We start from the raw sequence: 21,333 nt of genomic DNA, 5'->3' as shown, positions 1-21,333 counted from the left end.
CAGTGAAGTCAGAGATGCCGAAAGGAAGGTCCCCAAGGAGTGGGCCTATCTGCTGGGGCCCTCACTGTACCCTGAGGCCTTGGCACACAGCCCATCCATGTTACATAAGCACAGGGCCGAGTGAAGACCAGCCCTGATACCACTTTTGTAGCGTTTCAGCACCTATCCCCATGGTCCACACCAACAGTGTGCATGGCAATTTCAGGGGAGATCTGCCCCTCAGTTTGCAAGCCAAGGAGAATGCAGCAGAGATTCTAGAACAGAGTTCCCCTCTTGCAGGATGGGGGCGCTCTTGATGCCCATCCCCTGAGAAGCTCTGAGGGACATGGGCTCTGGAGACTCAGGGGTGGAGGGAAGATGATGCTTTTCTGAAGACCATCAGGCTGGGGAGATACTAGTGTGCTTCGGTCTGGCCTGTGGCTGGACAAGGAGTTTTAATCAGGTATAGCGATTGCCTCCTGAGGATGGCAATCTGCCCCGTATCCTTTCCAGATGCCCGCTTGGATGGGCTGAGCTGAGCAGCACAGCCAAGTGGGGTTGGGATGCGCTAGAGGCGTTCTTGAAGACAGAGGCCATCTGGGGGTAGGGGGGCTGCCCTGTGTTGTCCTCAGGAAGAGCACGGTAGCCAGGGACATGCTCCCAGTCCCCCTTCCCTGGCGACAGGAGAGGTGGCCTGAATTCCCAGGTGGCATCCTTGGGAGTGGCACCCTCTGGCAGCCCCCCTCACACCCCCTTTCCCTCAGCCCCTCGGCTCATGACCTCCCTCCTTGCTCCCATTCCTCTCTCCTCTTCATCTTCCATCCCCTTCTCCCCAGGGTGCTTGATAAATATTATTCCGGTTCTGCAACGTGCGATCCCCATCTCACCTAATTAATCTGGATGCGCCCCAGGAAATGGGTTAGGGCCTGAGCTACTTTCCAACGGCGGGAGAGAGAAAATCGGTCACTGAGGACCAGGGGGGTGGGGCTTGCCAGAGAGTGGGCGGCCGCTTCCAGGTCTTGGGGGGAAGGGGGAGACAGACAGACCTTGGCCGATGTAGAAGAGGGGACAGACCAGAGGAGGGAAGGCAGACAGGTGGAGAGAGGAAGGCAGGGACTCAGAGCCACAGAGAGGCAGGGACGGAAGGGAAGGCTGAGGGGGAGACTGAGGGGGAGGCCAAGAAAGGGACACAGAGACAAGGGGACCAAGCAGGCATGAGTAGGTAGAGGGAGCAAAAGGCAAGGTGAAAAACAAAGAGAAATTCAGAGAAAGCATTCTGAAATGACTCAGAAGGTGAGGGAGGAGGGGGAGGGCCAGAAGGAGGCACTGAGGGGTGGGGGACAGGACAGGGCCAGGCAGGTGAGGACAGAGGGGCTTCCCAGCCAAGGGCCAACCCCACCTGCCCTCCCTGCCCTCTACCCCCCAGCAAGCATCACATTTAAGAACCTGAAGAATCTGGGATGCCTGGGTGGTTCAGCTGTTGAGCATCTGCCTTCAGCTCAGGGTGTGATCCCAGGGTCCTGAGATCGAGTCTCACATCAGGCTCCCCACAGGGAGCCTGCTTCTCCCTCTGCCTGTGTCTCTGCCTCTCTCTGTCTCTTGTGAATAAAGAACCTGAAGAATCTTGCAAGGAGGAGGGGGGGTTGGTGCCTGACTGACTCAGTCGATGGAGCATGCAACTCCTGATATGAGCATCATGAGTTCGAGCCCCATGTTGAGCCAAGAGCTTACTTAATAAAAATAATTTTTAAAAAAAATTTTTAAAGGCATTTGTAGAATCTTGCGAATCATCCTGGGCCTCCCTGCCTCCCTGCCTCCCTGCCCCCAGTGAGCCAGATCTGGGTATGTCTAACAAAAGCTCACTTTTTGCCTGAACTGCCTGCGTCACAGCCTTGGTCCACTGCTCCCTTTGGCGCACGGATTCCTTGGCTTTTGCGGACGTGTGGCGAGCAGGGGCGAGGAAATTAATTGGGCAGCAAATGGGAGTAGGGAAAGCGGTCGTCGAGAATAATTGGGCCGGGGACCTTCAGGGGTCCCCAGTAGCCACCGTCTGGGTCTTACCCATCGGCCTCACAGAGACATCCCCTGGCACCTGTGCGGCACTAACCAGGTTCTAGATGTGCTCACCTGCCTTTCCACTGTGACACCCACAGAAACCCTCTGCGGTTACCACCACCCCAATGTTTAACAAAGAAACTGAGGCTCCTGTGGATTCCGTGACCAGAACAGGACTGAAGAGAAATTCAGACCCGGGCCCAGGGGTCTTTCTGCTCATGGGGGCTGCCACTTACATTCATCTCACATCCCCATGCATGGTCCACCTCCACAGGGGAGTCCTCCTGGCCTCTCCAGCCGGGGTTGCCAATGCAGCAAATGGGCACAGAGAAAAACATTTGGGCACATTTGGGCACAGAGAAAAAGAGTCGGTAAATAAGGGATTCAGGTCAAAGCTGATTATTTATCTGCTTAAAGCCTCGGTTAATACTGTCAGTGAGCCCAAGGAAATGGAAGTGTGTTTGAACGTCTCTGAAGTGTTGCATTATCTGCACACCAGGGACCAGGCCCAGCCACATTTTGATGTGCTACCACCTTGCATCCAATAGACATGGAATCTTTCTAAAAAGGTGATGTGATTCCCCTTGATGGGGAAAAAATAAGACCTTCTTCACACCTCTGCTTTCTCATCTTGCCTGCTTAGGAAATAATTAAGCAGGAAAGGAAAGACTCCGGAAATTGACTGCTATCATTTATTGAGCAATTACTATGGGCCAGACACCAGGGCTAACCTCCCCCATCATGCACTGTACCAGATGATCCTCAAAATGACATGACTTGGTAGACGCTATTCAGAGCCACAGTTCGCTGATGAGAAAACTAAGATCTTGCAAGGTTCGCTCTATCGCCCAAAGGCACATGACTAGTAAGTGGTAAATCCAGATTTCACAGATGGGTTGGTTAAGAGGCAGAGGTTGCCTCTACACCACCAGGTGATCCATGCATCCATTCACTCGTCCCTCCAACCAACGGTCTCTGAACACAAGGTTTTAGAGAGTGTTCAATATTTAGTGCAAAAATCTGCCCAAAGGGAAGCCAGCTCCCGCTCAGCTACCTATTTCTTGTGACCCTCCAGAGAAGGTCATTGACATTAGCAGCTTGGAACGTTTTTACATTTTTAGCAGGCAACTGTTTTGTCCCGCGAAGTCCTGAGCAGAACACCAACGCACTTCCTTAGCCCCCTGCTCTGCTCGGGGCCACAGTCTTGCTCTACCAAACCCTTGACTTCTATCCAGCACTCTGTCCCCGAACTTGGTAGACTTTCCATCTGGGGAGCTCCAAGCCACAGAAATGCCACGGATAGGACATAGGAGATTCACCCAGCATCCAGGAAGTTCTTTTTCTGTGTCAAGGGAAGGCAAGCTGGCTGGCTTCGACCCCTAACCCTGCCCTTTCTCTTTCTGGGAGGAGCAGAAAAGCATTTCTGCTGTTGGGTAGGTATGATATAAGACCAAACAGATAAACTATTCGATGAATAAGCTATTCTGGTTAATGTTCTTATTCCTCAGGACTAATGAGAACACTCTTGATCTTGAAGAATTTTCTAAAAGCATTCCTGCCTAATTAAGTAGAATATACTGAATATAATTAATTTTTTTTAAAGAATGCAACTTTCTTCCATGAGAGGGCCACCATTCTAATCTTTAGTTCTCTTTGGAGAACATTAAGCAAAATGTAGATTATTCTAGGAAATGGAGTTATTTGTGTACAAGCTGCAGGACAAACCAAGGAAGGTTGTTTTTTTCAGGTTTTCTTTTTTTTTCTCTCTCTCTCTTTAAGTAAATCTCTGATGGCTACTTTTGTATTTCTCCTAGCAGCAGAATGCAGACATTCTATTCCAGTTAAATAGAATATTCTGGTTTTCTGAGTCCCAGATAATAGAGCTTTTGCTGGACACTGACACCCTGGGAAGCTAGCGTCCTCTTTGACCACATCCTCCTACCTGTTTACTGGTCAGTCGGGGCGCCTTTATTCTGCGAGATGTGCACTGCGGACAATTGAAGTGAATATATTTTTAATAAACACGGACCAAGGAGAATGGCTTAATTTAGTGCTTATCCCTGGTTCTCTCACAGTCCACTTGGAAAACACAGCTGCTGGCTTTGTGTGTGCACAAGACCGCTCTCCTCATACAGAGAGGCTCCAAATGGGTGTGGACATCTCCTTTGTTGCGGTAACAATGTTTGTGCATCTGCACTGAGCTGTTCTGGGGGTCTGAGTTGTCCTGGGCACAATCGGAATTCAGCGTGGCCAATAAACATCGCGGGACCCAGGGAGGGGAGGCTCGGCCCCGGCTGCTCTGTGCTGCAGGCAAGCAGGGCAAGTTGCTCGATGGGCACCTGTCCTAGGGCTGTGGCATGCCGGCCAGCCACGAGACGGGCAGAGCATGGCTGTGCCTCCTCTGGGGCCCCCATTCACCCTTCAGGGCATCTCCCCAACGCGCACCACTCCTGGCCTCGTGAATCATGTGCAGATTTACCCCGGAGTGCGAAACTGGGTAGCATCAACATTGAGCTTAGACTTTTCCAGAAACATCTGGATCATCTGAGCACAAATCAAAGGCCTGGGTGGGTCAGGTACAGCTACCACTTCGAGTTGGGCAAACAAAAACGTTCCCGAGATGTGTGCCCAAGCAGAGCCACTTGGGCAGCCAAGTGACAGACAGGCAAGTTCACAAACGTACCTGCCACTGTTTTTTTGTTATTGTTTTTCTGATGTCGTTTTCTTGACGTGCCATAGGCACAGACCTAAATGTGTAGCTGAGGCAGGGATCCCTGGGTGGCGCAGCGGTTTGGCGCCTGCCTTTGGCCCAGGGCGCGATCCTGAAGACTCGGGATCGAATCCCACGTCGGGCTCCCTGCATGGAGCCTGCTTCTCCCTCTGCCTGTGTCTCTGCCTCTCTCTCTCTCTGTGACTATCATGAATAAATAAATAAAATATTTTAAAAAAATAAAATAAAAAATAAATGTGTAGCTGAGGCAAAATAAAGGTGGGATAGCCTCGTGGTTGAACCTGGGGATTCAGGAGCCAGAGTGGCCTGGGTTAGGGGGTAATGCTGGCCACTTCGTACGCTGGCAATCACCAGCTATCTGCTTAAGGGCCCCATGATTCTCTCTTTGAAAAAAATAGAGCTTAAATAATAAGGCCAAAAATAATGTCTACCTCTTAGAGTTATTACAGAGATTAAACGAGGTAATATTCGTAGAGCACTTAGAACAGAACCTGGCAACCAATGAACACTGTAACAACCTCCTTGTGTCTGCCCAGGCTTGGGCTTTAGGACCACAACAGAAGTGTGGGTGGAAAGAGGGGCATCCCAGAGGGCTGATTCTATGATACCAGATGGGCAAAACTCGGGGTATGAGGAGCGAGCCACATGGCACACTATGGCCACGGGTCATCCTGGAAGGGACCACCCACATCCCATATTGTCCACTCGGGCCTAAGGACAGGAATGCATCTGGTCACACAGCAGTTTTCCCTGAACCCTCAACGTGGACTCTGAGAGCCAAGCGCAAAGAGAGTGTCTGTTCCTCTCTCCAAGGCCATCACAAACTGTGCTTCTGCTAGACTGCCAGGAAGCTTCGAGAGAGAGTACCACTGAAAAGCAAGGAGACTCACATCATGAACAAAACCAATCAGGATTCCAGCCGGGGCATGAAAGAGCAAAACACATGATACTAGCCAGGGCAACATTTTCTGCCAAGGATTCAGCTGGGGTTTTGTTCTTCATTCTTCCTACTTGCCTGTTTCTTTCTTTACTTCTTTTTCCTTCCTTCCTTCCTTTCTTCTTAAAAAAAAAAAAAAAGGAATTATAAACATTATTGGTATCTCCAAGCTCAAGTACCTTCACACCAACACAACCAACAGAAGAGTGGGGTATGCAAAAAGACCACCTGGCGTCCTCTCCATTTTAATTACTTAAGCCATTCACTGGATCAACCACATTAACTGAGCACCCACTCTGTGCCAGGCACTACTCTAGGCATAAAATACAGGTGTGAACAAAACAAGCAAACACACATGTCTTCCTGACACTGTGGTCGAAGAGATGGACGTGTGCCTAGCACTGGAGACCAACCAATTCCCCAAAAGCAGTCTTCAGATGTTCACAAGGCCCTTGAATGAGGTTCACGTTGCTGCTTTTGGAAATGTCACTTGGGGTTGTGTTAGAGAATTACAAGCCTACTTCTGCGTGAACCACCTTCACCATACAGGCACAAACACTTGAATCCATGTCCCAGGAAGAGCGGACTCCTAACTAGGGATGTTTACCCAAGAAAAAGGAAGACTGGGGGAAGGGGGTGTGCACTGCCATCTTCATAGAGAAGTCTTCTTTGTCTTCCAGAAAGATACATTTCCTAGGGGTTGCCCCACTGGGTATGCCTCATGCCAGGAAGTCAATGCTGGCTCTCCATAAGAAGTAACAAGAGTTCCTAAGAACCTGATAAACCGCTTCCAGGAATAGAGGGAGGCCCAGCTCTCTCAATGCACATGTATGGGAGGAGGAGAACTAAAACACCCCCAAGTCCCTCCCACCCGAGAGATTCTGTGAGTTTAAGATGCTAAAAGCAAGCAATCACAGGAAGCCGTTTGCAGATAGCATTCTTACCTGACAGGAGAGTGTCAGGAAAATGCATTTTCACCCAAAGCTGTTGTATTTGAAGGTGCAGATGTACACTCACAGCTTGCATGAGCGCACCCACCAAGGGATGCTGAAATCAGAATAGGGATGGAGAAGCACACACCTCCACAACCTGACAGCCCCCCATCCCACAGCCAGGCTAACGGACCAAAGCAGAAACCACGAGGGTCACCCAAGGGAGTCACCCAAGGGAATCACTCAAGATCATGAGGACTGGAAGTGATTCTGCCTCTTATCTCAGCTCCCAGGAAAACCCTGAAGTCGGCCTCAGGCCCTGGTGTCCAGCTGCTCATGCTGCAGCAAGAGGGAAAGGTGGTGAACCTTTTGGGTTGTGCCATGGTCTATAACAAAATTCTCAAAACCCAAAGAGAGAGAAAAGTTCCAAATTCCAAAAACTCAGGGAAATACAAAAGAAAACAAGAGGGGCAATTAGCAGTAGCCCCCCAAGGGTATTTAAAAGGGACTTCAAAGCAGCCTAATGGTCAAGCATCACCAACTCAGCAGAAATGGGGGCAGGCTAATCCCAATCAATGAAACAGGAGTGGAAATTGTAAAACACTCTAAAGGAAATGCATTTTTACTGCTTCCCGGGCCATTGCAGGATTACAAACTAGGCTAGGGGGAAAAAAAAAAAAAAAAAAAAAAAAAAACAGAAATTGATCGTTGGAGAGCTACTTCATTGAATAGATAAGAATGATTTGTAATTAGCATGCCAATCGTCTATGGAAGAGCCTGCTGGAAAAATCTGTCCTTCCGCATGGTATACGCGCCCTGCGCAATCTTTGCAGTCTTGTCTGGGCCATTAATCTGTTCATCACAGATTTTTATCCGACAGAGGAAAGAAAAACAACCTCACCCAGGTCCGATTTGGGTAAATTCGGAATTAGCAGAGTCTGAATCGATGCAGTTTAATGAAGTTACAGCAGGACAACTTCAGGAAGGAGAGAGCCAGAGGGAGAGAGCAAAGGAACACAACCCAACAGAAGTGAGGAAGGATCAAAAGGAGGACAGATGGGAGAAACAAGCAACAGTGGACAAAGACACCAAGAGGAGCAGAGAAGAAACATTTTAATGATGGGACTTGAAAGAGGGAGAGAGAAAAGCCGACAGATCCTCTGCTAGAGACCCGGTTTCCTTCAGGAATGCTTGAGGCTGGAGGGGGGAAGGTGCTGGCATAGAGGTGGGCAAGGTGCTGGCTGCTGATTATCTGAAAACAAAGAAGCCGTGTGATTGCCCAGAGCATCAAGAGCCACCCCAGTCCCAAGTCTCAGGAAGGGGGATCATGGCCCAGGGAAAGTTCAAACAAACTTCTCTCGAGATGCAGTCCAAAAAAGAGAGAGAGAGTGCACAGAGAGAGAGTTGCTAGTCTCACAGGGTGGCTGGGATCTTGATTCTTCCACCAGACCCGGAGCGGCCACAGGGTCCCCAGAGGTGGGGATCGGCACCTGTTCCTGCCCAACCGCCCAGGGGTGACAGCAAGGGTCTGCGTTCCCAAGACCTCCACAGGGAGGGGACAGGTGGGCTCTGGAACACACACCACTTAGAATGAACAGCCGCTCCTCCTCCCCCTAAGAGACCTCTTGGGTTCAAATCCCTCCTTGCTGGGGCAGCAAGATCGAAGGAAGATCGAAGAGGAAGAGGGGGCATGGTGGAAAGTGTACTTCCCAGAAGAGGACATTTGGCTCAGGGAGCCGCAAATGTGTCCAGAGGACAGATGTCCTAAGTAATGAGACTTTAATGCTGGAGCTAATAGGAACAGTACACGAGACCAAATGCCAAAAAAGCAAGGAATAATGAGTGTTTGGGAAGGCTGCAGAAAGCAGCGACTCCTCTCCCAAGCGCTGGGGAGCAGGGCCAAGGCTGTAGCCGCCTAGGGCCGGGCTGGGACTTGGCCTCCAGGGTCTCCAGGTGGGGACGGTGGCCCTGGGCAAGGAGGACCAAGGATTCTCCTGTTCCTTTGAGCAGTGTGGGTCTGAGCGAGGGTAGGGACTGGAAAGGGCGCCCAGGAATCAGCCCCCTCCCTGGAGCAAGCCAAGGAAGTTGCTCCCACAACCCCCTCCATCAGGTGAGTGCCCCTCTCTGGGCCACCTGGGTGGCTCAGCAGTTGAGCATCTGCCTTTGGCTCAGGTCGCGATCCCGAAGTCCTGGGATCAAGTCCCACAGGGAACCTGCCTTTCCCTCTGCCTGTATCTCTGCCTCTCTCTCTCTCTCTCTCTCTCTCTCTGCATCTCTCATGAATAAATAAATAAAATCTTTAAAACAAAAAAAAAAAGTGAGTGCCCTTCTCAATCAGGGACACTGCCCCGGTGCCGCAGGCCAGGGTGTGCGAGCCCTGCCACTGACCCCCACCATGGCCGTGACCGCCACCACTGATCAGGACGACAGAAGCTTGGGAGTAAAGTCCAGGGGTGCTGAGGGTTCCCTGGGAAACCTTCCTTGGAGACTGCCTTTCAGGACAGAGGCCCCGAGGTCACAAGAAACAAGAGAAATCCTTTGGAAAGACTGAAGAATTAGGAAGCACCAGTGAGCTGGCGGGAGCTCTGTGTGCCCCCGTGCGGGGAGGGGGGTGGTGATAAATGGAGCTGTTGGGGAGCTGGAGGTCTCAGTAATTAAAACTGGGAATGGCCCGAGGTCCATCCTCACGCCCCCAGATCACTTCTCCCTGGCACCTCTATGACTCTGGAGCTGGGACTCTGTGCAGAGTTGCCCCAGGGATCTGCCAATACTGTCAAGGTTTGTTGTTTTTGTTGTTTCGCCCCTGGAATCAGGGTGTTTTGCTTTGCTTTCGCGTTTCCACCTTTTCTTCACGCTGCCCTCCCCATCCTCGGCCAACATAATCCATTCTTGACAACAAGCCTTTGCACCACCCTGGTGGCTTCATGCCCTGCAGGCACTGTGAGCGAGGCCACCAGCCCAGTTCTGCGGTACCCTGGTCTGCAGGGCAGCAGGCACCCCCATTTCTCACCGTGGCAACGCGTGCCAGGGCATGGGGCAGAGGGGTCTTTGTTTTCTCAGGGAACTTGAGCATCACTGACCCGGTTACATCTGGGAAGGCGAGAGCTTGACTGGCCCCCAAAGGAGATGGAGGCTGGTGATGTTCTAGCTGTGTGACCTTGGGGAAGTTACTAAGCCTCTCTGAGTTGATGCCCTCGTCTGTTCAATGGGCATCTCTCCCTTGAGGGTAAAGGAAAGATGCAGTGGGAGAGTCTGTCAAGTACACGGCAGGGCTCTGGGCACAGAGCAAGCCCTGGAGACGGGAGCGCTCCCGAGCCTCTCCCTACCACCTCCTTTGCTTCATCCACGTGACCTTGAGGCCTCCTCTGAGGCCTCTGGCCCTCCTTGGCGCCAGCTCTCTGCAGGTGTACAGGAAACAGGGCTGTGTAAGCATCTGGGAAACAGGTCTCCCCCGATCCCGACCTTTGAGCACAAGAAGGGGGATTCCCAGCCACAGAGCCGAGCTGACTCCTCCCAAGTGTCCATTTGGTGTCTGCAGGGGCCAGAGGCTGTGTCCCAGCCCACGTAGTGGGGGTGCCACCACCTGTCAGCTCCTGATGGAGAAGAGCAATGCCAGCCCCCGCTACAGCAGCACAGTGGCTGCTTCTCCAACTACATCAAGGAAAATTTAGTGACAAACAGCACCAGTGGCCCCTTATCACCTGCCCCTAAAATCAGCCCACCCCATGCTCACTCCACTTCTGTGATCAATCTGGTACAATAAGTGCACTCTTGGGGGGGGGATCTAGGGACACAGTAAACACACGGACCACGCTCACTGGAAGCTCCCCACCTCCCTGCGCGTGCAAACATTTCTGCCTCATTGATGGCTGGCTGGCCCCAATGGGGACCTCACGTGAAAGCCAGACTGCAGAGGTGATGGCATCCACATGCACCGGAGGGAGGCCGAGATGCAGCTCCAGCTCTGACCCCACGCTCGGCCGCATGCATCCCCAAGAAACTGGGTCCTTCTACCCTCAGAATCAAATTAGGTATCTAAATTGAGCTATCTGTCTGCTTATCTGGTGAACAAATGTGGGACATTCTTTCTTTTTCTTTCTTTCTCTCCCTTTCTGGGCAGTTATTTGAACTCTTTCTGGCTCATTCGACTCCTTTCTTGGAGCAGCTCCTCCACTGTCTGCCCCGACACCCCGACAGGACATGTGGCTGATTTTGTCGAGGCTGGTTATATCCCTCCACGTACAGGGTGGTCCCTGCAAAGTGGCCACCGTGGCAAGCCGGGCTCGGCTTGTGCAGGGCCGGCCGCCGGTTACTGGAACGCCTCTTCTGGGCTCAGCCTCTGGGGACAGCTGACGCGGCTCCTAGGAGAGCAGCTCTCATTACTGGAGGCACTCGTTCTCTCTGCAAATAACTGGCCGATCACCGAGTCCATTCATCGTCCCCGGCCCCGTGACTTATCGCCACTTACAAGAATCAGATCTACCCCTAAGAGGATAAAAATATGTACCATTACAGTCAGAATGACATGCCACGGGCTCTGAGAACACTTCTAGGAGGGGAACAATGGCCACATTTTCTGGAGAAGAGTCAGCACAGGGCCTCCCAAGGTGACTGTTCAGAAGGAGGACACATTAGGATACGTACATGTCCTGGTTCTTTCAGAGTTACAATCAGGTACATTGCAGGACACAGGCCCCAAGTTGCATACCATAGGGATGAGTCCCATAGAACGATGGGACCTGAATTTCCAGCTTCATTAGCCATCCTTCTCTAGACCCCTCACCTTGTACTCACCCTGTCCCTGGGGGAGCATGGTCCAGTGCAGAGAAGGGGGAATGTCAGAGGGAGCCATCCTGGAGGACAAACGTGAAATCCCCCTGCCCCCACCCACTGGGCCATGGGGTGCCTGGAGGTCTCTGGTGGTTTCTAGCAAACCTGAGACTCATTGAACCTGGTAGATGTCAGCATCCCCTTCCACCCCTCCATCTCCGGGATGGACAGAAAGCATCCAGAGACCATATCCTGAATTACAGAGGTAATTACAGAGGCCCGTGGTTTTACTGGGTGGTCCATTGCTGTGGTTCACAACTTTCGAGCTTGCACCGCATCCCCCTGCTTCGATGGGCTGTGTCACTCAGATCTCACTAAAGGATCGTGCTTAGATCAGGTTGGTGCCCCTCTGCAAAGGGACATGGAGGAAACTGCGAAGAGGATCGGCAGAGAAATGCTTTTACGGGATGGTTGAACTGAATGAGGAATGATCCAAATAATGTAGGGAAGCAAGAAAGGGGAGAAGGCTATCACTCTCATCTCTCAACATCTGGAAGTTATCTGGCAGCGACTAAGAAACGGGTGTGTAAAGCCATTGTAGGTGCTCGCTGCACACCGGCAGAAGCATGCATGGGCCCAGGATGCAGCCTCTGCCCCTCCAAACCTTTCACCCCTGTTTCCTCAAGGGCTTCGAGGTCTAGCTCACCACCTGCTAGCTGGGGACCCCTGGCATTGTGATCTGGCCTCCCTGGGCATCGCCTCACCTATAAAGTCAGGAAGTGAGACTACATGGTTTGCCCATGACAAAAATTCTACAATTACCCTGACTACAAAATAGTAAAAAGAATGGTTGACCCATGAACGAAGCGGTGGGGGGCGGGGCAACAACCCCCTCCCCATGCAGGTGAAAATCCAAGGATAATTTTTGACTCCCCAAAAACTTAACTACTAAGAGCCTCCTGCTGATCAGGAGCCTTACCAACAACACCGCAGCCAACCCGTACTCTGCACGTTATGTGTCACATATGCTGTATTCTAACAATAAAGTAAGCCGAAGAGAAGAAAACGTTAAGAACGTTTACTGTTTACTGTTTACGTTTACTGTTCTGCACTTTATTTATTGAAAGAAACATCTCAGGGCGCATGGCTGGCTCAGTCGGGAAAGCATGTGACTCTTGATCTCAGGGTTGTGAGTCCGAGCCCCACGTCAAGCACAGAGCCTACTTAAAAAAACAAAAGGTAGAATAAAACTGAAAAAATAAATCTGCATAAAGGTAGACACGCGCAGTTCAGACCCGTGTTATTCAAGGGTCAACTGTGTTACTCTGCGTTTTCAGGATGTTTTGGTTTTACTTCTAGAGATAAAAGAAGACTAGACCGGGGGTGGGAGGCTGGGGGTACATGTGCAATCTATCCTGAACAGGGGTGAAATAAGCCGAGGGTCGGAGAGCCTCTGAGGGCTTGTGGGTAAACCCTTGCATCAAGCCGTCTTCCCCATCCGCACTACCTTCTAGAAACATGAGGTCAGAAATGTGACTCAGGGAAAAATAATGGGCTGGAGTTTCCCAAGACAGTGAAATGTTGAAGGGGTGGTAGGTGGGGATTCACATCAGAAGATATTTTAAAAACAAATTTAACCCAGGCTCTAATAGAATCCATCAGAGCCCCTTCCACATTGCCAATCTGAGACACTTTACCCACAAGCTCAGAAGGCAATTTTGTGGTTCAACAGGGTGGACGTCTTCAAGGGATAGAACCAGTATCGTTAAGTAAGACACAATGCGCCTGAATTCACTGTAATTTAAAAAAATGGATTATGCAGCATGCTGCACGGGGCGCGGGGGCCAAGGAGGGAGGTGAGCGGCGACGTCCCATGGCCAGCGGCTGGGTGTGCTTTCCAGCCTGCCATGGGGATTCTCACTCACTTTTGGAAAGGCAGCCAGAAAAGTGAAGATCTAAGGGCGATCCATCCCACCGGGTCCCGGAGAAGTCAGGCAGTGAGAGGGGAAAGGCTGAAACCTGCTTAGGTGCAGCTCCCTTCTATTCTGGATCCTCCTCGGGCATGTCTGCCCAGGGCTGGTGAATTAACCGCTTTCCATCAGCTCCCGTCTTCGGCTGTCTGAACCACTGCCTCCTGCACAACTGATCTGAATCAACTGCAGAATCAATCTGATCTCTTATTAAAACAGGTTGAAAACAGTGAATTGGACTTTTCTCCACCTGTGTCTCAGCAGCCTAGCGCTGTGGGGAATCTCTCGGTATGTTGGCAGCAGATTCCTCCTAAGGAATGCGCTCTGAGCCTGGGGTGGGGCTGTGGGTGGTGAACACAGACACGGGTGCATGCCTTCTGGGCTGGGGCGGGATGGGAGAGGACACAAAGGCAGCAAGCGACGGCCCAGGCAGGACTATCAAAGTGCCAGATTTCTAAAGAGTAGTTTGCACGGCTGAGCTGCTAAATCAAGAATGAGCTCTGCTGGCCTCCTGTGTCCAAGGTAACATCCACCTGAAAGGCTTTAGGGATTTGGTTTGAGGCATACCTTGCCCACGGCAGGTGAGTGGGGCTCATCTGTGCAATGAAGGCATTTGCATGTAGCCCAGGACCTGGGCACATCTGCTTCTCATCCCATTACCTTCCTCCCTTGTCTTTGCCTCTATCTTCCTGGTGTCGTTCTCTAGCCCCTCATCCAGGAGCCTCCTTAAATTCTTCTACAATTTCACTCCTTTCCCTACGTGCATTTTTTTTTTCCCTTCCAAGGCAATAGAAAACACGCAAGGCTCAAGACCTTCGCTCCAAGGCAAGACGTTTTTTTCCCCTGTCCTTCCAACTGCTCTATTTGAAGTAAAAAAAAAAAAAAAGTTGACTCTCTGTTTAGATTCATTACAGTGAGCTCACAGTGCCTCAAAAAATGGGAGTGTCTGCGGATGATGTGACAGTTCATTGCCTGGGAACCTAGGAAGAGAATTCACGAGATCTGCCAGCAAAGGGGTCCTGCTCTTGAAGTTGATGTGGTCTGTGAGCACAAAACAGGCCTCTTTGGGTTTGCCATTAATTTCTAAGAGGGGGAAAAGTGGAACAAAGTGTTCTCTTGATTCCTCTGGAAAGAAGCAGAGGAGCCTAAAGACAAAGGACCCTCCTAATGGTTGTAGGGTCACCTCCTGACACTTTTTCCTGGTAACATCTGCTGAGGTTCCTCTGCCTGAAACCCTGAGCATGACCCCCACCCCCACCCTAAATTCCTCCATCCCCCCCATCCCTGTACCGCGGGAGGACCCAGGGCATCCCTGGCTGTACCGCCTACACCTACAACACCCTAATAGTTTCCCGCCCCATCAGCTAAGTAGCCATTTCATAAAAGATCAAAAAAAAAAAAAAAAAAAAGCCAGAGTTTCTTGCTTGGAGATGCTCATCTCCAGGACACTAATGAATCAACTCTAGGCGAGGAGGAGGAAAGAGGTTTGAATGGTTTGAATGGGAGACAGCTCATTCGGGGCCGTTTCCTGGGAGAAGATGGACAGCCCCTCATGGAACAAACAGCCCCAGGAAGCACCACAAAAAGCGCTCACGAAGCATTAAACTCGGTGCATGCCTGTGGTTTCTCAATTGAGTCTCAGCACCGGGAAGGTGACTGGGGGAAGGTGAGGTCGAGATCCGGGTGGGAAACGGGGCCCCGGCTGGCAAAGGTGGGCCCCCCCACGCCCAGGGGCTCCCCAGATCCAGAGCACGGCTCGGCCTCTGGTCCCTTTGGTCTCCTCTGGCCATCTCTTCCTCCTCCCTGGGGTCCAGCTGATGTGACTCTGCTCATATGGTCGAATCACCAGAGAGCAGAGAGTCTCCCCTACGGACACTGGCTTCTCCTATAGAAACAGGATGGTAAGGTCTAATCACTTCTGGAAAAGACTAAATCTGCTCTTCCCTGCGGGGGCCAGAGCAGCAAAAGGAAGCCCAGCTCTAAGGAATGTGTGCCATGGGCAGGCGCAGGGCTGACCAGCCTGGGGACATAGGCGGAGGCAGATGGCTGATCTCAGGGCAGCAGCCTCCTTCCTCCTCACCCCTGCCAACCCTAACACAAACATCCCCTTCAATGAAGCATCTCTCCTCCCTCGGCCCCGGCCTCTGCCTGCCCAACTACCATCTCCAGAGAGAGGATCACACGTTGGAAAAAAAAAAAAAATCCTTCACCTTTTCAGAAAGGAAACGTCTCTGCTGAACTATTTCAAGGCACATGGAACCTAACGCACGTCCCACTTCCTCCGTGACCCCTGGAGAGGGTCCATCCTTTCTTTTCCCCACTCTCCTCCTGGGGAAAACTCATTAGGTGGGACTATTTATCTCTTCTCTTTTTCCTACTCGGGTTCCCAATGGGACCATCTGCACCAAACACTGCCTAGAATGGCAAGCTGTGTGACCTCTGAGGTGGGAGCCAAGTAAGACCAGTGGTGGTAACACACCCAGGAGTTGGGGAGCAGCCTGGGAGGGGAAAAGTCAGGATGGGACGCTGTTGTGCCTGAGTCATCCAAAGCTGGATGAGGAGGTGCCCTCCCCTGCCCCAAGGTCACTCGTGGAGTGTCCTCGAGGGATGGCGGCTCATGCTCTGTCCCCTTCCCCCAAACAGAGTCAGGCGTCGTCCCCTACCTAACAAGCACCAGCGTGACGGTTTCCAAAGCACTGAGCAGGCAATGCTACAGCTGTTGGAAGAGAAGCTGTGAACTGAATAAAATCAGGAGGTGAATTTGAGGGAGAAACATCCCATATTTACATCCTGGCCTAAAGCTGAACTCATCCTCCATCCATGGATCGCTTCCTTCCCCGGCACCGAGGAGAAACTGCTCCAAAAGCCAACACCAGTCACTGAGCCACACACCTGTACACAAATGAGTCACCCTAGTTTGGATTTGGGGGAGGGGTCACGGTGATACAGAGCGGGGCAAAAACACTCAGAGGGACCATGACATCTCCAGGGTCAAGAGCCAGTAGAACAGGCCAGGGACAGCATCCAGAGCCCATCAGTATCCTGCCAGGTGATGAGGAATACATTTAGTAGGTGGTGGCAAGGTCAGGGCAGGGGGGGTGGGGGCTGCGGGGCTCAGTCTAAGAAGACAAAGGCTCAGAGAAGAAAGAAGCCAAGAGAAAGGTTTGTGGGAATCAACCAGCGGGAGGTCACATAGTGGCCAGAGCTGGGGATTGGGGGGGGAATGGGAGACCAGGAGAAAGTGAAGAGGAACAAGGCTCTGGGCCTGGAGGTAAGCAGAGGAGGGATAAGGACCAGGTACATCTGCTTCAGGAAGGTGCTTTCCCCACTGGCTATTCCTTCTCTGCTTTGCAAGGTGAGCCAAGAGGGAGAACCCTTCACCAGACCAGACCCAAAGGAGACACGGGGCTGAGCGCACACCATTTGTCACAATTCCTCCATCAGTGCCCAGGACCAGCCAGGCACAGAATCTCATCCTTCAGGATAAGATGGGGTGGGATGGGGCCCAGTGGTACCTTGGGGTAGTGGGTGAGGATTATTTTTTTTAAAGATTGTATTTTTTCATGAGAGGCACAGAGAGAGAGGCAGAGACAGAGGCAGAGGAAGAGAAGCAGGCTCCCTGCGGGGAGCCCGATAAGAGTGGGGGCGATCCCAGGACCCCGGGATCACACCGTGAGCTGAAGGCAGATGCTCAACCACTGAGCCAGCCAGGTGCACAGCAGGTGTGGATTATAAACGGGTCTGCTTTTGGAAACACCCAGTTCTGACCCTCAAATATGTATGTCAATACTGAAATACCCACACATCGTGTGCTTGACTCAGTAAGACCTGCCAGGGAGTATCATCTTTTCTCAACATCTTCAAAAGACGAAAAAAAAAATCATGCCCAGAAATTTCTATCTGCCTTTTTCTCTCTTCATCAAGGTACGGCTGATTAATGTCCAACAGCAGCAAGGGGAAGAAGGCTTTCGGGCCGAAAGGATAATAAGCTGAGTGTAGAGACGAGCTTATGGTGTATAGTTCAGGGTAGGAGGGGCCTGCTTGGCTCACTCAGAAGCAGGACTGGTCTGGGGAAAGGGGTCGGGCGGGGGTGGGGGGTCCTGGTCACCAGGGCAGTGCCCACACCATGTGCCAAAAATGGACACATGTCCCGGGGCAGGATTTGTTCCCTGAAAGACTCTGCTGAACCAAGTCCAGCCATCCATCATCACGAGGGGACTGGAAGCAGAGCTAACTTTGCCTCCCCTGGGTGCATCGTTTGCTGACTTGTGAGGAGAGGCCGGTTTCCTCTTCTTGGGGCTCTGGCTTCCCTCCGGACTCACTGGGAGCCGGGGTGGTGGGCTGGGAGGCAGGCAGGGTGGGGCCGGGCACTACCATATCTTGAGCTCTCGGCATTAAGTTTTGGGAGGAGGCTGTCCCCACCGCCCCCCAAACGTGAGCAGGGAAAAGGCTGCCCACCAGGCTTAACACAGCAAGAATGTTAACTCAGAGGAGAGTTCTGCCCACAGGGTTTTAAAGAACAAGTCCTCCAGTCTCGGCCGGAAAATAAGCAGCCCACTCGGGCAGGAGGCAGTGAGGAGACACCATCTGCCCTTGGTCAACACGGAATGGATAAATCTCTACTCCTTCTTACCCGGGAGGCATCCCTTCTGCATCACCCCCGGTTCCACACCGAGAACATCCAGCTTATGCTAAATCACTTGGTACTCCCTCCTGTAGGCTTCCAACATTGTGCAACATCCCACACCCGAGAAGATGTGCTGCTTAGACTCAAAACACCAAAGGTTACGAGGAGCGTACCCCAGAGTGCCCACTTTGTCCTGAAAGCCGAGCCCGGGGCCCCCACCCCTACCCCCTGATCCGGGCTTACAGGATTTGTAAAATTCTTAGACTCAAACTTCATGGACTCCACGGCTCCTCACTTTGCCCGGTAATCCCCCACCACCACCACCAAAGCATGCGTTCTGGACTCTGAAGAAATGGTGAGAAGAAGCAAGCCGGGATTTAGCTGCCAGTCAAGGGAGCAAGGGAGAAACTGGTCTTAGAGGGAGCGTCAGAGCGAGGTGGTGGTACCCAGTGTGGAGGAGACAGGGGGCCGCGCACGTTAAGAGGGGCGCGGTGGCGGGAGGCCGGGGCCGGGCACCAGGACCGGGCACCAGGACCGGGCACCGGGACCGGGCACCAGGACCGGGCACCAGGACCCGCTCGCGCGCTCGCTCGCCCTCTCACCTGTGAATGTTCATTTCCCGCGGAGGGCGGTGGGCCTTGTCATAGGAGACCTTGGCGAAGACGCCGGCCACGATGACGAAGGCGATCACCCCGCAGGTGATGTAGACGGTGAAGTTGGTCTTGTCCTTCTCCGGGTCGTACTTGTTCTCGGGCCCCGGCGACACCACCTTGGTGCTGGGCGTCTGCACCCACACCGGGCTCTGGTAGTTGGTGCACTGGCGCTGGTCCAGCTTCTCGTGGCGCTTCTTGCAGCAGAAGCGGTAGTAGCAGGTGCCGCAGCAGTACAGGTAGCCGCTCTCGCTGTTGTTGCACTCGAACTCCTTGTCGTACTGGCCGCTCACGTCGTAGTAGCCCCAGCACGTCTCGTAGGTGACGGCCGCGCTGGCCGCCGCCACCGCCCCCGCCGCCCCCGCCGCCGCCGCCGCCGCCGCCGCCCCCGCCGGCTGCCCCCGCCGGCCCCCCGCGTCCGCGCCGCCGGGCGCCCGGGCGGTGCCGTTCAGCTCGCGGCCGCCCCGGGCCAGGGCGCCCCCGGGCCGCCGGCCCCCGACGGCAGCGGCGCCGGCGCTCAGGGTCCGGTTGGCGGCGCGGGCGCGGGCGGCGCGGGCGCCGGGCAGCAGGTGCAGGGACTCCAGCGAGAGCAGCAGCAGCAGCAGCAGGAGGAGGCGCCGCAGCGCCATGGCGGGGCCGGCCGGGCTTCCGCGGCAGGCCGAGCTCGAAGGCGGCGGGCGGGCGGGCGGGCGGGCGGTCAGCGGCGCCGGGGCGATGGCGCCATCGAGGCGCGGGCTGCTCGGGCGGCTGGGGCGCTCACGCTGCGCGCCGGCTCCGCGCTCCCCCTGCGGGCTCGGCGCGCCTCCCGGGCAGCCCCATCCCCCGCGGGCGGCGGCGCGGCTCAGGCGGGACCCGAAGCGCGGCTCCGGGCGGCGGCGGCGGCGGCGGCGTGGTCCCGTCCGGGCGGGCCCTGCGGGGCGAGACGGGGAGCCGGTCACGGGGCGGGGCGGGGCGGGGCGGGGGCGCGCAGCCCTCGAGGAGCCCGGCCGGCCGGAGGGGCCCGGCGGCCCGGCAGCGCGCTCCCGCCGAGGGCTGGCTCTGGCTCCGGGACGGAGCGGGCTGCGGGGGGGCGCGCGGCGGCCGGCCCTCACTCACTCACCCTGCCCGGCTGCGACTGCAGAGGCGGCGGCGGCGGCGGCGGCGGGGAGGGAGGGCGGAGCGCAGCGGCCGGGGCGGGCGAGCCGGGAGCCGGGAGCCGGGAGCCGCCGGCCGGCCGCCTGCACTAGTGCCGGAGCGCGTGCGGGAGGGAGCGAGGGAGACACACGCACTCACACCCGCACACGCGGGAGCGCCGCGCGGGGAGGGAGGCGGCGAGGCGCGGCGAGGCGAGGCGAGGGAGGGAGGGAGGGGAGAGAGGGAGGGAGGGGAGGGGAGGGAGGGCATCCGCTCGCCGCCGCCCACGTTACCCGCCCGGGCGCCCGGGGGAGGAGAGGGGCCCCTCTTCGCTGCCCCCCGCCCCCCGCGGCGCACTTGGAGCTCCGCGTCACCGGAGCCCCGGACCCCGCTGCACCGAAACGGCGAGCCCGCGGCGGAGGGGAGCGGGGGCCGGGGGCCGGGGGCCGGGCCGGAGGGTCCCCTCTGGAGCCGGCGCGCGCGGCTGGGCCCCGCCTCCGCTGCCTTTGCCCCGTGCGGGCCGCGGCCAGGGTCCCACCTGCCCCGAAGCCCGGGCGCTGCGCTGCCGGAGCGGGACTCCGGGGATCTGCGAGCCTTTGCCTCTCCCTAGTGGCGGCGCGCGCAGCGGAGGGAAGGCCAAACCCATTGCTACAGGTTCCTAAACTGAGACCAGGGGTCCAGGGGCTGGTCCGAGGTCCTGGGGCTGCCGGCGAGCTGGGCCTGTGCTCTCTTCCCCGCGGGCACTCTCCTCTCCCCCTCGCCCCACCCCCGCCAACCGCACTCCCGCGGGCACAAGACAACCCCAGGGCTTAGGCGGGTGGCACCTTTGATTGCTTCTTTCCGGAGCTTTTTCCGGAGCACTGGGTTAGAAAAGCTGCCCGAGCCCCTAAGCTTTTAAATTCCTGTACTGTAGGGGAAGGCGGGGCGGGGGGGGGGGAGGGGGGGCGGCGCAGGGACGGAGGTGTTCCTGTGCGCTTGCTCATCTGATCCATGGAAAGAAGAGTCCCGGGTCTAACTCTAAGCCTTGAGGCCACCCCAAGAGGGAGTCCTAATCATCATCTTTGGCATGTGTCCACGGAGGAGATGGGGAAAATGAGAACGGAAAGCAGGGGCCCCTGCCAAAATTCTGCCCGTGTGTCCTGGCCTTTTGTTGCAAGTGCCAGTATGCTCCGTTTGAAGGCAGGGGCAGTTGTCAGAGTGTGGGCAGTAGAGACTGTCCCGAAGTTGTCCATTAAGTCTCACTCCTGCCGGGTCCAAGCCCCGGATTCCCCAGTGCCAGAAAGGCAGAGAGGCTCTGCTTGGAACTCACCGACCCCAGATTCCAGACACTAGAGGCAGATCCTGAGATGCCTTCCCTCCTTCTTCCTCGGCACTTCTTCCCATTCTCTCAGCCGCACCTCACCTGCCACTCTCAGTGCTTCTGTCAAATAAACAGGTGTGGAGAGCCTACACTCCACCAGGCACTGTGGCAAGTGGCGGGTAAAAGATGAGTAAGCCAGTTCCCCTCCATGGAGGAGGGAAGTTTGCAGAGAGCTCCGAAGGCATAAACAAATGTTTTCCAAGTCCATG

The 21,333-nt window shown here is 54.7% G+C and overlaps 1 protein-coding gene across 1 annotated transcript in view; it reads right to left on the bottom strand.

Moving 5' to 3' along the window:
* SHISA6 (shisa family member 6) overlaps positions 1-19,280 on the bottom strand; it is a 278,442-nt gene extending 259,162 nt beyond the window's left edge. Inside the window, exon 1 of the mRNA XM_038536891.1 lies at positions 18,604-19,280. Coding sequence (XP_038392819.1) covers positions 18,604-19,280 — 677 coding nt within the window. The remainder of the gene's footprint in view (positions 1-18,603) is intronic.
* Between the last annotated feature and the right edge of the window lie 2,053 nt (positions 19,281-21,333).

The sequence above is a fragment of the Canis lupus genome, chromosome 5, assembly GCF_011100685.1.
Source record: "Canis lupus familiaris isolate Mischka breed German Shepherd chromosome 5, alternate assembly UU_Cfam_GSD_1.0, whole genome shotgun sequence".
Lineage (NCBI taxonomy): Eukaryota > Metazoa > Chordata > Mammalia > Carnivora > Canidae > Canis > Canis lupus.
This window is presented reverse-complemented; position numbering and strand designations above follow the sequence as displayed.